The sequence below is a fragment of the Aspergillus pseudotamarii genome (genome assembly GCF_009193445.1).
Source record: "Aspergillus pseudotamarii strain CBS 117625 unplaced genomic scaffold BDV38scaffold_29, whole genome shotgun sequence".
In the NCBI taxonomy this organism is placed as follows: domain Eukaryota; kingdom Fungi; phylum Ascomycota; class Eurotiomycetes; order Eurotiales; family Aspergillaceae; genus Aspergillus; species Aspergillus pseudotamarii.
Genome location: NW_022475043.1, coordinates 98,677 through 114,944, shown reverse-complemented (window position 1 = coordinate 114,944; position 16,268 = coordinate 98,677). Strand labels below are relative to the sequence as shown.

The 16,268-nt window shown below is 49.1% G+C and overlaps 6 protein-coding genes across 6 annotated transcripts; 4 read left to right on the top strand and 2 right to left on the bottom strand.

Moving 5' to 3' along the window:
• Positions 1-2: 2 nt before the first annotated feature.
• BDV38DRAFT_89623 (beta-glucosidase) lies at positions 3-3,668 on the top strand. The gene is made up of 3 exons (XM_032064100.1): positions 3-642; positions 714-885; positions 940-3,668. The coding sequence occupies exons 1-3, from the start codon at positions 94-96 to the stop codon at positions 3,363-3,365; spliced, it is 3,147 nt and encodes a 1,048-aa protein (XP_031913202.1). The 5' UTR covers positions 3-93; the 3' UTR covers positions 3,366-3,668.
• BDV38DRAFT_89624 (uncharacterized protein) lies at positions 3,669-4,881 on the top strand. The gene is made up of 2 exons (XM_032064101.1): positions 3,669-4,234; positions 4,289-4,881. The coding sequence occupies exons 1-2, from the start codon at positions 3,971-3,973 to the stop codon at positions 4,625-4,627; spliced, it is 603 nt and encodes a 200-aa protein (XP_031913201.1). The 5' UTR covers positions 3,669-3,970; the 3' UTR covers positions 4,628-4,881.
• Positions 4,882-4,894: 13 nt separating this feature from the next.
• On the bottom strand, positions 4,895-6,888 carry BDV38DRAFT_89615 (amino acid/polyamine transporter I). The gene is made up of 3 exons (XM_032064099.1): positions 6,173-6,888; positions 5,173-6,110; positions 4,895-5,078 (listed from the first exon to the last, which is right to left on the bottom strand). The coding sequence occupies exons 1-3, from the start codon at positions 6,742-6,744 to the stop codon at positions 4,933-4,935; spliced, it is 1,656 nt and encodes a 551-aa protein (XP_031913200.1). The 5' UTR covers positions 6,745-6,888; the 3' UTR covers positions 4,895-4,932.
• Positions 6,889-9,173: 2,285 nt separating this feature from the next.
• On the top strand, positions 9,174-10,384 carry BDV38DRAFT_283249 (Fructosamine/Ketosamine-3-kinase; the record flags this gene model as incomplete). Its single annotated transcript, XM_032060012.1, has 5 exons — positions 9,174-9,243; positions 9,295-9,984; positions 10,049-10,175; positions 10,231-10,287; positions 10,342-10,384. The coding sequence occupies 5 exons, from the start codon at positions 9,174-9,176 to the stop codon at positions 10,382-10,384; spliced, it is 987 nt and encodes a 328-aa protein (XP_031913199.1).
• Positions 10,385-12,134: 1,750 nt separating this feature from the next.
• BDV38DRAFT_89481 (uncharacterized protein) lies at positions 12,135-12,823 on the top strand. The gene is made up of 3 exons (XM_032064098.1): positions 12,135-12,351; positions 12,430-12,461; positions 12,543-12,823. The coding sequence occupies exons 1-3, from the start codon at positions 12,260-12,262 to the stop codon at positions 12,698-12,700; spliced, it is 282 nt and encodes a 93-aa protein (XP_031913198.1). The 5' UTR covers positions 12,135-12,259; the 3' UTR covers positions 12,701-12,823.
• Positions 12,824-13,246: 423 nt separating this feature from the next.
• BDV38DRAFT_271501 (amino acid/polyamine transporter I) lies at positions 13,247-15,770 on the bottom strand (the record flags this gene model as incomplete). The annotated part of the gene is made up of 19 exons (XM_032057326.1): positions 13,247-13,347; positions 13,405-13,483; positions 13,555-13,702; positions 13,761-13,889; positions 13,950-14,027; positions 14,080-14,281; positions 14,338-14,362; positions 14,412-14,444; positions 14,498-14,526; positions 14,574-14,608; positions 14,653-14,731; positions 14,778-14,892; positions 14,943-15,014; positions 15,064-15,155; positions 15,228-15,256; positions 15,347-15,407; positions 15,467-15,536; positions 15,585-15,618; positions 15,676-15,770. 19 exons carry the CDS (start codon positions 15,768-15,770, stop codon positions 13,247-13,249), a joined length of 1,506 nt encoding a protein of 501 aa, XP_031913197.1.
• Positions 15,771-16,268: the final 498 nt, after the last annotated feature.

Here is a 16,268-nt window from a genome sequence, read left to right as displayed (position 1 = left end):
TGCGGAGGTGAAGTATCGACGCCTGGTTAACTTGTGCTTTCGTTTTTCTTTTCTTACACTCGTTTTCTCTATGCTTTCACGCGCTTAAACATCATGCCTCCTCCCCTTTTCCGGGATACACCATCATCCGCCAGCAGCTCTCAGCGATACACTCCATTGCACGAATCGATCCCCGAAGAGCTCAATGACAGAGAATACGGCTCGGATGCTGACTCCCTCCCTCTCTCCGACCCTGCTGGTGGCGACGACAGCTCCGAGATCAAACTCCGTCGCGTAGACCGCAACGGAGCCCGCAATAATCAAGCCTTCGCCTATGTGCCTGTCGTGCGAAAGTCCGGCGATGTCGAAGCGTATCTAGACAGTATAACCGAGGCAGAGCAGGAGTTGCTCTCGGCAAGTCGACAGTATGATGACCTGGATGACGATGACGACGATTCGGATGGATATGGTCTCGGGGTGAAAAGCGGACAGAGACAGGGGTTACTACAACGGACACGCGATCGCCGCACAGGTTGGCGGACGGTCTATTACTCGAAATATTGGTGGCGCGTACTGATTGGGGTCGTGGTGGCCTTGGTCCTCCTGGTGTTGATATTCCTGGGCCTTGCGAGGTCGAGGCAGGCTGGGGACGAGCTGGATTATGTATGTTGTCGCCCTGTCGCTTGTAGAACGATTGCATGGGGGACATACTGGGGCGTGCTGACGAGTCATAGGCGATGATTCCGGCGGAATCGTGGTTCCCTACTCCGCGGGGCGGAGCCTTGAAGGAATGGGCAGCGGATTATAAGAAAGCAGCGTTGTTGGTTGGGAGTATGACCCTCATCGAAAAGGTCAATATCACAACTGGGACCGGTTGGCGGATGGGACTTTGTGTGGGTAATACGGGTATGTCTTTTCATCTCTTGTGCGCAAGCGGTTACTCATAAGTTATATATCTAGGGCCGGCTGAGTCTGTCCACTTCCCCTCCCTATGTTTACAAGACGGGCCGATGGGAATACGGTATGCGGATCACATTTCCGCTTTCCCTCCGGGTTTGACTACGGGTGCCACCTGGAATCGCGACCTAATCCGGGAACGAGGGGTTGCGATGGGGTTGGAGGCACGCTTGAAGGGCGTCAATGTCCTTCTGGGACCATCAATGGGACCTCTCGGAATGATGCCCGCAGGGGGACGAAACTGGGAGGCATTCGGTTCCGATCCCGTGCTACAAGGAGTTGCTGCGGCAGAGACCATCAAGGGCATTCAGAGTAATGGCGTCATGGCTACCGCAAAACACTTTGTGATGAACGAGCAGGAGCATTTTCGCCAACCCTTTGAATGGGGAATTCCGACCGCGCTGTCATCGAACGTTGGCGATCGTGCCTTGCATGAAGTGTTTGCATGGCCTTTTGCGGAGAGTATCCGCGCAGACGTAGCCAGCGTCATGTGCGCATATCAGATGGTGAACAACAGTCACGCCTGCGAAAACAGCAAACTCCTGAATGGTCTTCTCAAGGATGAGTTGGGGTTCCAGGGGTTTGTGCAGTCCGACTGGCTGGCTCAACGATCAGGTATCAACAGCGCATTGGGTGGGCTCGACATGAGCATGCCCGGCGACGGCTTGCACTGGGCGGACGGGAAGTCCCTGTGGGGCAGCGAACTGACCCGTGCCGTGCTCAACACGTCGATCCCCATGGAGCGTCTGAACGATATGGCAACCCGTATCGTGGCGGCATGGTACCATCTCGGACAGGACCAATGGGAACGGCCATCGCCCGACGGTGAGGGCGGTCCTAACTTCTCCTCTTGGACGGATGACCAAACCGGCTGGTGGCAACAGGGCAGTGCCGAGGCCAATGACCTGGAAGGAGGATGGGGTGTTGTTAACAAGTACGTGGATGCTGGTGCAGGACACGGGGACATCGCGAGAAAAGTAGCCGCGGAAGGCATCGTCCTAGTGAAGAACAACAATAACACCCTACCGCTGTCTCGTAGTCCGCCGAATCCTTATCGCATTGGGATCTATGGTGACGATGCTGGCCCGGCCTTAGGACCGAATGCGTGCCCTGATCGTGGATGCAGTCAGGGGACATTGGCGTCGGGGTGGGGCAGTGGGACTGTGGAATTTCCTTTCCTCGTGAGTCCTCTGGAGGCTCTGCAAGGTGCCTGGGAGACCGATGTGGAGATAACTCCATATCTGCAGAATATGGTGATGCCCGTGAATATCCAAGATAAAGATTTGTGTCTCGTGTTCGCCAACGCAAACTCCGGCGAGGGGTATATCTCCGCTGGGGGAATCCACGGTGATCGGAATGATTTATTCTTGCAGAAAGGAGGCGACACCTTGATTCAAGCTGTGGCTAACAACTGTCCGGGGCCGACAGTGGTGGTGGTTCACGCCGTCGGCCCGGTCGTTGTGGAGTCATGGATTGATCTTCCCGGTGTGGATGCGGTGCTCTTTGCCCATCTGCCCGGTCAAGAAAGCGGCAATGCGCTAGTGGATGTCCTGTTTGGCGACGTTGACGCGAGCGGTCGACTGCCGTATACAGTTGGAAGGAGCCTGGAGGACTACGGACCAGGGGCACAAGTGCTATATGAAAACAATGCGCCGGTACCGCAAGTTGATTTCTTGGACGCGCTATACATTGACTACCGGTACTTTGACAAATTTAACATCACACCACGATATGAGTTCGGCTTCGGTCTCTCCTACTCCACTTTCGAGCTGTCTAAGCTCCAGATTAAGTCGATGCAATGGAAGTCCCGACTGCCAAAGTCGCGGCCGCAAGACCCAGTGTCCCCGCCAGAGTATGACACTCGTCCACCCATAAACGAAAGCGTGCTTTTCCCGGAAGGTTTCCACGCACTAAGCAAGTACGTCTACTCATATCTGCCATCGCTGGACGGCACGGCCGCAGAAAATTATACACACTACCCCGACGGTTATGACCTGCCCCAACGGCCGTCTGAAGCAGGAGGCGGCCTTGGTGGAAATCCGTCGCTATATGAAGAAATGACTAAAGTACAAGTTCAAGTGGCTAACACGGGCACCCGCGCGGGTCAGACCGTGGTCCAAGCCTATGTATCATTCCCATCGAATGTGGTGGAAGACGGCGACCTAGTAGAGGTGCCGGTAGACGAGAAGGGGGAGAGGGTGACCTTTGTGCGAGACAAAGAACCGGTCGAATTTCCGGACAGGGTTCTCCGCAACTTCACCAAGATTGCTTTGGAACCGGGCGAGAAGAAGACGGTTGAAATGACTCTGAACCGCAAAGATCTCAGTTACTGGAGTGCTCGCCAACAGAATTGGGTCATGCCGGACGGTGACTTTCAAATCTGGGTCGGGCAGAGCTCACGGGATCTGCCCTTGCACGGCAAGTACTGAAACATGATGCCCATTCTTTTTACCCTTTACAGCAAGCGACATACCTTTGTAATTAACTTTGTTTTTTTTTATCCGATGCACATAGAAGTTACAGATATATATAGAGCAAGCTGCACAGCCATGACACATAACATCATCGGCAACGGAGGTGCCACAGATCCCGTTGAGAACCCTTCTTCCTTGGCTCTCAGCCACGCGCTATCGCACGAGGAAACAGGCAAGACCCTGAGTCGTGGCCAGTGATATTCCGGCGGAGATTACCCACAGGGCCGACCGATATCCTTCAGGCCTGCCGATCGGGCCGATCATTGCTGTTAACCGCAGTTTCCGGACGGCAAATTCCTGTCCGTGGTGGAGACTGTCTCACATAGATGCCTGGCCACATGCGAAAAATCATTCACTATTACTGCAAAATATGAGACCGGGCACAACACGAGCGAGGTGACCAAGATAACGAGCGACCGAATTTTCTAGACTGAAATGCCCTGTATAAATAAACCCCTGCGACCCCATCCGCTCAACCCATCATCTCCAAAACCGATAATATCTATCTTTAAGGACCAACCATCTCGGACATAAACAAAGCACAATACCATTCATTCACAATGAAGTTCCTCGCCATCTCCTCCCTCATCGCTGCAGTCTCTGCTCTCCCCTCCGTTCCTGCCCCTAAGGCTCAGAATGACCCCAATGCCTTCGGTGTCGTCGCCGCTCGTTCCGCCTCTCCCATCCACTTCCTCACCCTGAACGCCGCCAACTCCCACTTCTACCTCGGCGGAAAGGCCGCCACCTACTGCCCCGAGAACGTCGAGAAGCTGGGCGCCTGCCCCCCGGGCAAGGAGACTTCTCTCCTCGGCGACAAGTACCTCGTAGGTGTTCCTTTCCACCCCATATCAGCATCCAACCACTAACTAGAACTCCAGAACGTCGCCGTCCCCGGTGGCCAGAGCATCTACGTCGACCCCAAGGGCGCTCTCTCCTTCACCACCCCTCACTCCGGCTACACTCCCCCCGGCTCCTCCACTGACGGCTTCGCCTACAAGCCCGGCAAGAACGGCACCCTCGGCAGCTGGACCTACAAGAACGGCTTCATGGCCTGCCCCACCAGCAACTCCACCATTGTCCCCGGCAACCCCAAGTGGCAGGTCTTCGCTGCCTCCAAGAACGCCACCGTGCCCACCGGTAACATCAGAGACTGTCTCGGTTTCTCGGCTGTCGCTGCCCCTTACACTGGTCCCGTTGCTGCTTGGGAGTACATCTAAGCTTGTTCTAAGCTTTCTTTCGTCGAATCCATCCGGAGACCCAGATGGACAGAAGAACAAGACAACACTTCCTCGATTGGTATGGTATATATGATATACGATCCCAAGATCCAGATACACAGTCTGGGGGATATCGAGGTGACCAATATGGAAATAACGTAACGGAGTCGAGGATTATCATGTATTATACGCTTTGTCCTGTGAATATGAAATCTGACCTTAATATCTAATGCAAACCATCCATCCAATAAACTTACCTTCCACAGATACCTTTATCATCCATCAAGAGTAAAAAATCAGTATCATTAATCAACATAATGTCCCTCAACATGCTCCTCCACCTCTTGATGTCTAGTACACTGTCCCCGAAACGTCCTCTTCCCTCTCACAGCCCAATCTATAGCAATGATAGACCCGACAACGGCGTATACTACACAAACGTAGTTCATATCTGTATTGCTTGTTAGCATATTCCATCGTTCACAACCATAACCCCAACCCAAAGAATCAGACAAAATAAAAGAAAGAAACGAAACGAAACTTACTCCCAGTGGTAACCGGATAAACACTCGGAAACGAATAAACGACCAAACAAAAGCCCGTCCAACCCAGAACAACCCAATTACAAAACCGCCCGACCTTCCCCAACCAAAAGGGTCCATGGGTGATATTATCCCTACCCTTGTACAGGAGGGCAATAACAGGAACCACATAGCTTGTATACAGCAGTACTATGCACGCCGTGACCATGCTATTGAAGGCGGTTGAAGACCCGAGATATAATAGACCCAGGAGTCCTACGATGAAGCAGCTGGTGCTGTGGGCGTTGAGGGGGACGTCTAGGGTAGGGTGGACTTTCGCAAGGAAAGATGAAAAGGGAAGACCGCGATCACGGGCAAAGGACCAGCAGAGACGGGATTGCCATGTATGGCAGGCTATTTGGCAGCCTATCCCTGTGATCAGGATGAGGGATTCGAGGGCTATAGCGCCTGGTTTGCTTTGTAGGGCTTGGTAGAAGAGGGCAAGGATAGGGACGCCGGTTGGGGTGGTTATGATTTGGTGTAGGTCAGTGACGCTGAAGAACATGGCTATGCAGTAGGACCAGGAAGTGGTGAAGCCGATGGCGACGGTGGAGAGGATGGCGATGGGGATGGAGCGTTCAGGATGGGAGACTTCTTCGGCGAGGTGGGTGGCTGAGTCGAGGCAGGCGAAGACCCAGTTTGGGTTGATGAGGCCGACGAGGAAGGCGAGGCTGTCGGAGGGCCAGCCGGTTGAGTTGACGAAGTTTGCGAAGACGAATTTGGCGTTGGCGTGGGAGGGTGCTGCGGCGGGGACGGTGATGAGGATGACGGCGAAGGAAATGAGAGAGATGTAGAGGGTTGCTGTGGCTACTGTGGGGAGGGCTTTGCCGATGCAGTTGAAGAGGAAAGCGAAGAGATTGATTACTTCGTACGCTACTACGGAGTGCCAGGGTTTGGGGACGCTGTGGCTTTGGTTAGATGGGTCTTCGGAGTGTTTGGGGGGTTTTTTGGTGTGAGAACGTACAAGTCTGGATGGGATAGCTGCCACATGCCAACACCGGCTGAGCCCAAGCTTAAGGCTACACTGGCGCAGGTGAACATGGCACCAGCCCATGCGAGCCATCCTGTTAAGTACGAGGCGAATGGGGCGTATTTTTTTGGTGAGAGTTCGCCGGCCCAGAAGTATTGTCCGCCGGCATTGGGCATGGCGGAGGCCAGCTCCGACAGTGAGACGCCGACGCAGGTTGAGACGAAGGCGATCCAGGGGATTCCGTAGATGGTCAATACTGTTCCTCCTGAGTTGATACCGGTGATTAGCGAGGCGGAGATACCGAACCACGAGTTAGCCAGCGAGAAGGCCACACCCAGTAACGATATCACGGAGAAGTTCCGCTGCATATCCTGTGTGTACCCCATCTCTGCCAGCCTTCTCGCGTCCGCGTCGGAATTGCCTGTTGCGACATCTCCATCGGCGGCGGTGGTGACGACCTTGTCTGGTTTTGACGTTCGCATGGCGAATTCCGTAGGGCTGTGGTGCACGGGCCGAAGCAATTCGTAATTGCCCGGCCGAGGAGAAAATAGCGATTTTAAGAACATGCCTGTTACGATAAGCAAAAGTACAGTTGCATTGGGGAGTGGCGCAAGGGGTGCAATTGGTTGAGGTCGACTGGTGATCGAGAGCTGGCCGTTGGTTGTACAGAATTGATGCAAGCTGCTGGCTGCTTAGGGCAATTAAGTAAGGGGCGAAAGAGGAATTTGGGCACGCAACAGCCGGACGAAGTAAACAATAATATGAGAGAAAGACAAGAAATTAATTGAGACCAAGATACACTAGCTGTGTCCCAATGCAGTCAATAAGAGGCCTTCAGTCGGCAATACACAATATCACTGTCCACAAGCACAATTGAATATGTTCCAGCTATTGAGAGTGCGATCGGAGCAAGAAATAGATAATGAAGGAACGGCGAATAAACGAAAGGTAGATAGAGTAGTTTCTTTAGTGGGGCTAGAGCCAAGGTTTGGTTCCTCTAGGTTTCTTTGTAATTTAAAGGAGGGTTGCACTCGTCGTGTCCGTGGTTCAATTGGCAAATGAGACGATGGCATCTCACCATTGGACAGTGCAACCGTGGCCGTGGACAGTCTCCTGTGATGTGATGTCGATGGCTGTTCCTCGTATCTTCCCATAGGATCCTTTTTATTATCGGCAGGGGTTAATCCGACCGGCGTCTCTTGGCTTTTGACGGCGCCCCTCATGCACGTGCCTGAGATCTCGAAGGAATCTCTTTTGAAGAGAACTGCTGAACGATTGAAAAGAAAATGTACCGTATCTGAAACAAATAATTCCGCGGCTGAGATTGAAATGGTTGCCTCTCCTCGCACGTCCCTTAACCGGCATCTGGGGATATGAGGGCGAACGCCCCCACGTGAGCGATCAGCCAGTGAAACATTATCAAAATGGTTAAAAGATCTCCACAGACGCACCGAACTGTCCTTTTTCTATGTGATTATTGGTCGGAAGTAATCGAACAAAACTCTATCAATCTACACTGTAACACTGTCTTCAATGTGAGACTAATTAACTGTGAGACGTTGTTCTCCCATATATACTACACGGGCAATATTTGTTCGGTCGAGACTGTGCTGTCTAGAGCTTCCTGAGTTCGTGTATTATCTGGTTCCTCGTGCATCTCTCAAATAATGATAGTGCTTGAATAGGGCTAAGATGCGTCTATGGATCTGAGGGTTGAGAACCAACTTCTCCGTGAATCCCGTAGATCTCGGGATAATTAATAGTCTTGTGTCTATTCACCAAAGACAAGGCTTTGACGCAGTGATTCTTATTAGAACCCAAGTATCACCTCCCCTTGAGATAATGGCAAGGATTCTTGAACGAGAGACAAAGAAGCTAATAGAAGTAGACACACTTGACAGCGTAGATAGAGTCCTTTCATCCCGGTGGGAAAGAGAAAGAAGAAGAAAAGCATATTGTTAGGGACTGCGGGAACGTAATTGACTGGGGGTATATATCCTAGTATATATCCTAGGGCATCCCCACGGTCCCGTGACAGTCCCAAGCCTAAGGTAACACATCCCTCCTGACTAGGGTGATTCTCCTTGACGAAGTCCACACAATTCCGTTAAAAATTATGTGAACATGCCCAGTATTTTTGAGAATACTTCACTTTCCTACCCTTGACAAGACAATGACATCCTCATCCTGTCACCCAAACATCGCAGCCGGAGACCACAAAGGGTATATGGAATATGCCCTTGAGAAAGCCCGATTGTCCCCTCCCGCCCCGACGAAGTTTTGCGTGGGCGCAGTACTAGTCGATGTTGATCGAAACGAGATTTTATCAACTGGCTATTCAATGGAACTGCCAGGAGACAGACCCGGAGATCCTGGCAACACACATGCGGAGCAATGTTGTCTGATCAAAGTCGCTGAAAGATACAATGTGACAGAAGAAGAGTTAGATACAGTGTTGCCGAATAACACAATTCTTTATACTACCATGGAGCCATGCAGCAGGAGGTTGAGCGGTAATAAAACTTGCACGGAAAGGATTATGGGACTTGCGAGCCGAATCAGAGTTGTGTATGTGGGAATCAAAGAACCAGGGGTATTCATTACTCAGAACATTGGGCGAAGTATATTGGAGGATGCAGGTGTTCAGGTTAAATTTATGGAGGGGATGGAACATCGTATCTTTAAAGTCGCTACTGCGGGGCACAAGAATTAGGGATACCCACTATACGGCGCTTACAAGATTCGCAACGTCTTTGTACGTTGCTCCACTGTGCTAGAGTACAAGAACCGGCGTCATCCGCTCCGCTTTCTGTTGATCCGTAGCAATTTCTTCTTTCTTCATATCCTGTACAGTCGGCATCTGTCCCACCCATGACACCGGCCTTGGAATCTCCCATGTTTGACACATTACTTGGTCTGTTTATCAAGGAAATTGCGGAACTTCCCTTATATCGGGCCTAAGCTTCAAATTAAGCACAAGACCAATACCCAAGTCATGGGAGATACGAGTGACAATGTTTCGAATCGTGACTGGGAGACCACAGTCGATCCGAACGTCGTAGCCCGTGAGGTTCAGTATAGTCGCACAGATATGCAAAATACTGACGGTTAATAAGATTTGCCAAAAGGATGCCATGTTGTATCTTCCGAGAGCCATAGAAACAGCTTCTGGGGTCATACTGGTCGCATAAATGTCAAATTAGATGATGGAACATCAACATCAGTCTTCATTAAGACTGTGTCTGAAGAACGAGGCAAAAACATGGTACATGGGGAGTTCGAATCAATGAAGGCCATATATACCCTGCTTCCAGACTTCGCACCGAAGCCGATCGCATGGGGGACGTACAAAAACACACCAGACATTCATTTCTTTCTATGTGAGTATCGAGAGATGACACATGAGATGCCAGATCCGCATAAATTTGCTGCACGCCTCGCGGCTCTCCATCAAAGCAGTACATCACCGACGGGGAAATTCGGCTTCCACATGGCTACATACAGCGGTAATCTACCGCAAATTAATGAGTGGGAAGATAGCTGGGAGGTTTTCTTCGCGAAAAATATGAAGATGGCCCTTGATCTGGAAATCACGGCGAAGGGGCCAGACCCAGAACTAGATCACTTAGTCCCAATCCTTTTTGACAAGGTTATTCCGCGTCTATTGCGTCCGCTTGAGTCAGATGGCCGGTCTGTAAAACCCTCCCTCGTTCACGGAGATCTGTGGTATGGAAACGCTGGAATTGACGTGAAAACTGGCGAGTCTCTCGTGTTTGACGCTTGCTCCTTCTACGCACACAATGAATGTATGTTATATGACTTAACCGTCAAATCTATAATGCTTAAGCTGACATGTCGGACTTTATGTAGATGAGTTTGGCCAGTGGCGGCCTATTTGCAACCGATTTGGAAACGAATATTTGACAGCCTATCACTCGTACGTACAGAAATCGGCACCTGAAGAAGATTATGATGGCCGTCTAGATCTGTACAAATTGTGAGCATGCGACTGCCTGAAAGTAAACTGTCATTGGGCGTTGACACTGTGATAGGAGATTCAACACCCATGTCTCTGCCCTCTTCACAGAAAACCACACACTTAGAGAGCAGTAAGAGTTGCCTCCAATGCCAGTTGACGCAATCACCCTAACAAAAGTCACTAGGATGCTCAACGACATAAAGGATCTTGTTCAGAGATATGGCTAAATCAAATCGCTCGGTGTAGTCAAATCTGGGTTGGTCTTGGGATCAATTGGTTGTGCTAATTGGAAGCCAAATAAACACCTGGCCCCCAAGGCTGTCACAGAACAGCTACAGATGTACCTAGGGATGCCGACCATTCTATAATGTCGGAGAGTACTAGTAGCATAAAGTCATAAGAATCTTTCTGGTACCAAGCTCTCATATAGCCCAAACTGGCTTTCGCAGACCATCAAACTGTAGCCGCCTTGTCGATCTCTGCACTGCGTGAGGTGGTCCTGAGCCCCAAATTCGTCTCCAAGCCTAGGAATTGTCGAGTAACACATACATCACAGGTATGGTGCTGTCACTGTCTGTGATATGAAGCTGGGGTGGACATAATTCTCGGCATGAGTATGCTTTCCTTTACACGTTTCAAGACCAAATGCGGATATTATCCAGCTTCAATGAGAGCTTCGAAGAGCCATCGAACAGTAAGATATACTTGAAAGAAGTGATGAGAATTCTCGAGAAGTATCTGGAATGATAGGCGTTGGCCTATACGATGATGCCCGAAATTTCTCGAGTATATCTAGATCCATATAGACTTATTATTCAAAGAACTCTTCTCATTCCACAAGTAGGCGGATATAGCCTTCCGGTAGCGGAGAATAATGATATGGGGGGAGACTGGAGGGTGTGGTTTCCGTCCTCTTAGAAGCTATGGGTACAGCGAATGATTTTGATAAAATATATCTGGGACACAGGTATGACCTCGAGTGCTGGTGAGCAATTTGATGTTTGAACCTCGAGGCTGAGTGTAACCCCACCATTAGGTCTCGATCGACCTGCATACGTGCTCTCAGCCTTGTGGAATTCACCTCGTTTCACCCTTTTTCATCTGTTTCCCGGGATATTTGTTGGATATAGTATATCTCCGTGGATAGTCGACGTGGTTCCATCCTGTCCATATACCTATTCCGATGCCCTAGCAAGACTGCACTGGATAGTCCTATGTATGCCTTCATAACGATATGTAATGATTTCCACAGGTAGTTGGACATGTGATCTTTCAAGATCAATCAATCAGGATGCCATCAGCCAAGTAGTGCATAACTATTGGCTTCCTAGTTGTGCGGGTGCTCGCAGAATCTCCACCCGAGCGCTAAAACTGTCATCCCAGCATATAGAAGAGAAATAATAAGTGAAAGACGATAGGATCACCAATTAAGCGAACTGCCACAGCGCATCGCTTTTGTAGCCACTATTCACCTGTGTTCGTAGCTGTCATGTCTCCTAGTAATTTCAATAAAGCCCTTCAATGTTATCAAGCATGGTTTAGGAAATCGAGGGGTGGAGAACACGAGCTCAAAACGACACAAACAGATAGAATGTCATCAAGAGACAAAAAAAAACAGAATGATTGCCGAAGATCCACAGGCCAGAGTCTTATTCGAAACGGTTAAAGATGCATATACATGGATCCTCTCGAGACGGGTAGAGACCACGGTAGTTGAGCGAAAGTTAAGACGAAGAAATTACGACGACCCGGACTTCAACGTTCTGTACTAGAACCAGATGTCTTTCTATTACACAGTACACGGGTAAAATCGCGGAATCTGTAGATCGGGTTATCATTGCATCAATAATGTCATGATGATCAGTTTCATGACCGACATTGAAGATCATTTAATTCCAATCATACGATTTCCACCCGATCATGCCACACTAAGAATCATATCACATCATTGACTCTCCACAACTCCGACTCCATCATGTTGCTAACCAGATATAAATGTAGAGCAATGTTCTCGTCAACCCCATTCAGAACTTTAATTTCCCCAAGATTTCCATTCCTAACTTGAACAAGTTTTACCCCATACAAAGAACAAATCGTACCCCATGGATACTTCCACCACCCCGCCTGCACCACAGCGACCGCACTTCAAGCGGCCTGTTTACATTCCTCCTGTTAAGGGGAATATTGGTAAATGGTATGTTCTTTTCATTTATATCCTTACTTCATTGATCATAGCAAGACATGGCATATACTAACAAATAGTTGAATGCAGGTACCTCCCAACCATGGGAATGATAGCCCTCGGTAAACCACCCTCTCCTCTCCTCTCCTTCCTTCACCCTCAATGAACTCCTCGGGAATATCTATCTAACGATGTAATCACAGGCTTCGGTGTCTACAATTACTACAACACCCCCACTCCCGCCTACGACCCCGAGGAATCAGAACGCCTCCTCCGAAACAAAGCATTGATGGATGCATACGGAGACAAAGAGACCTTACAAGATATCGAGCGCGCGTTCGCCCTCTATGAGATTCAGTAATCTCTGATTCTCTGAATGAATGATCATGATCTCGGACTGGTTCTGATAGGATAGTATACTGCATTTGTGGAGTTTGGGTGCTTGCTTGGTTTGTAGCGAGATGATTCGCTTTATTTTGTTTTTATTTTTCTCAGTTAACGTGAGATCTGAGATCTAGGTAGTATGCTGGCATATGAGTTAATTATATCTATTTTTTCCCTTTTCTTAATTTATGTTAGATGGTCTTTGGTCTGAGTGATTGAAGCAATGGTTGTCTGTCCTGGTACTGTCGAATCAACCCTCTCTGCCTTGTACGTCTGCTGCAACCCTCAGGCCATTCATTATGGTAGTTTCGTAATACACTGGGTTAAGATCATCTTAGACGTCTCTGATTCGGTAGTATACACAGCTTTGCTGTCGCCGTTCGGAGTCTATTCGTCACGCAGTCATAAAGATCATGCAAGGTCGCACCCAAGGACAAGATACCCCTCATTGAGAGGTAACAGATACCACTCTACCACTTTATCCAGGGCATTTAGTTACATATGCATACCGACAGACCTAGATCTAGTTCTCAACCCTAGGCCCCGTGAAATTCCTCCGTCCATCAACAATCCACTGCACCACTGACACCAGGACAATAATCCCAAATGCAACGATACAGTAATCTACATATGTCAGGATTCACATCAGATAGAACTAAATAATCTCAAGGATGTACTTACTCATACTACTCCCCGTCACCGGGCGAGAAGGAGGGAAGAGAAACAAGACAGTCGTTAGAGTAATATAAGACAGGGATATCTAGAACACAAACATCATTAATTGACCCCATATATACGAATCAGACCAAAGTAGAAGATAGGAAAACTTACAATATCAATCACCCATCCAATAGCATTCGGGATCTGGAATTTCCGATCGGGTAATGTCTTCCGTCCACGGATGCAGTTGACTGCGATCGGCATGGCATAGGAGAGATCCAATGCTACGACGGATGAGGAGACGATGGCGTTGAAGGCGCTGTTTTTTTTTTTTTTTTAGTCAAATTGCATCAAATACTGATGTATATGGACTGTACCTTGAAGACCCGAGGAAAATCAGACCGAAGATAATAACGACTAATGTGGTTAATGCCAGTGCATTCAATGGTAGTCCAAGTCTATGATGAACGTGAGCGAAGAATCGCGATGCAGGGAGGCCACCGTCTCTGGACAAGGTTAGTTAGTAGCTTGTCCTTAACGTAGAAACTCCTATAGGAGGAACTCACCGAGCGAATGCGAAAATCATCCGACTACTCGTTGTCATCACGCTGAGCGTGGCGAAGACCAGACAAACGAGAGGTAGCCTATCACGTTAGCTTCCCTGGTTAATTCGAGTGGTGCCAAGTAAATACATACATGAGCAGACATATCGCGCCGGCGGTATTTTGAGTCGCGTGGAGGAGAATCTGCAGCAGAGGTCCTGCTTTTGAGCTCACCACATCGGTGATGTCGCCTGCAACGAAGAGCAGGACGATGAGAAAGACGGAGCCGGTGAAGGTACCGATTCCAACACAGGTTAACATAACTTTAGGTCCTTTGACCGATGGGTTCGGGATTTCTGTGTTTCAATGAGGGTTAGTCTTGTCTCGTGATGTAGTGTCGGATTTGCTGTACCCTCGATCATATGTACCACGGCATCCTAGAAATATTAGCAATAGGATAGATATTGCAGGGTAGATTCAGCCTACAAATGCGGTGACTCCCAATCCTCCTTGGAGAAGCTAAAGTAATTAGCATGTTTCATTCTCTACCGAGTTCGGGACGAGAGACAAACCCCCAGTAGCCACGCCACGCCATCAGGCCCTGTTGATCATCAGCGACGTTCTATCTCTCGGAACTCGTAAACTCACAACCAGTTTGGTTCACAAAGTCACAGAATACGAAGCTAACCTATTAGCTAATGAATTTCAATCTCGAGGGAGTACCCACTAGGCAGAGTTATAATCCGGAGAAGCGCACGCCAGCACAGTGATAGAAACCAGAACGAAACCGCCAATCGACCAAGTAACTACCTAGGTTAGAACCGATCGTATCTAGCCACAACACATACATACAAGCGCCACGATATATGAGTGGAAGCACGGAATTCATGAACGCGTTTATCACAAATGCACCCAATGTGATACCCACGTAGATGAGAAACTGTTGCCATCGCTGCCATTCAAAATCCTATCCACAATAAGTGACTGAGATAGCTAACATGGAAAAGACAGACCTACCGGGTAAACCGCGGAGACTATTCCCGCGATCAACTGGCTAGAAAGAAGGGAATTGGTGGCCACCAGAGCAACCTATAGAGTCAACTTCGCCCCTGAGTGCAATTTCCAGTAGGACACTTACCCATCCCGCAACGTTAACCCAGCCGGTAATCCAGGACAGAATTGGAACCCATTGTGGCCAAGACACTGTCCGGTTTAGCATGCGGAAAGGACCTAATGTATGGAGCCAACATACCAACTGACGACATTAGTGAGACGATTGTATGCAAGGGATGGCCTACTTACCAGCTACCCAGTGATATTGTCCACCCGCCCTACAGATGCGATCACAGGTAAGCCCCCCTCGTTCGCCTCGTATCTCTTCGTTTGTTCTTTTTGCTTTTCGAAATTGCCAAGAAACTCACGTTGGGAACGCCGAGAGAAATTCAGCCAGGGATGCTGCGATGCACAGGTTGCAAGTGCCAGCTGTTATCAAACCTACAAATCGTCAGCGATGTACAATAATCTTGTGTTGAGAAACTCACCCCAGATCACACTGGTACTACCACCCGATGTCAAACTGATCGATAAACTCGCAGAGAGGGCCGTCCAAGACTATAGTTCGTTAGTGAGGACTTAATCCAGAGTGGCTTAAACACTTACATTAAGTACCGCGAATGCTAAGCCAAGCATAGAACTAAAAAAACACAAATCAACATTTATCCGACCAGCCAGATCCTTGGGGTCAGCTTACAGGGTGGAAAAGTTCCGATGCAATTCCGGCTTATGGCCCATACGAGCCAGCTGCGCATCGTCTTCCGGTACATATTCGACCTTTGATTCCTCCATGGCGGTCAATGAAAGTATGTACGGGAGAAAGGGTGCTGTGTGGTGGATCCATACTTGCAGAGTGGACAGGTATTAATATTTAATTATTGTACCTTGGTTTATTGAGAAACCAAGATGGAAACGGAATGTCCAACCTCGGATGCGGGGAAGCTAGGGCTTGCCGACTTGATGGAACTGGCACTGATAAAGGACAAGTCATTTAGCTGCAGCAATGGATTTAATTTGCCAACTAACGCTTAAGGTGGGCCCCATCCAAGGGGTTATTGATCAGAGCCAGCGGTTAGCTCTTAATTAACTAATTAACCCACTATTTAAGCATTCTGACTGGCCAAGTCAAATGCTTATCAACCCTGCCACATGACAAGAGGTTCAAGCCGCCTGGACTTACCCATCTCGTGCTAAACTTCCTGACAACCAGCCTAAACATCTATCAAGTCCTGACTAGTCCGATTATCATGCCAAGACTGTCCTGCTGATCACAGGCTGCTGCATATCGCC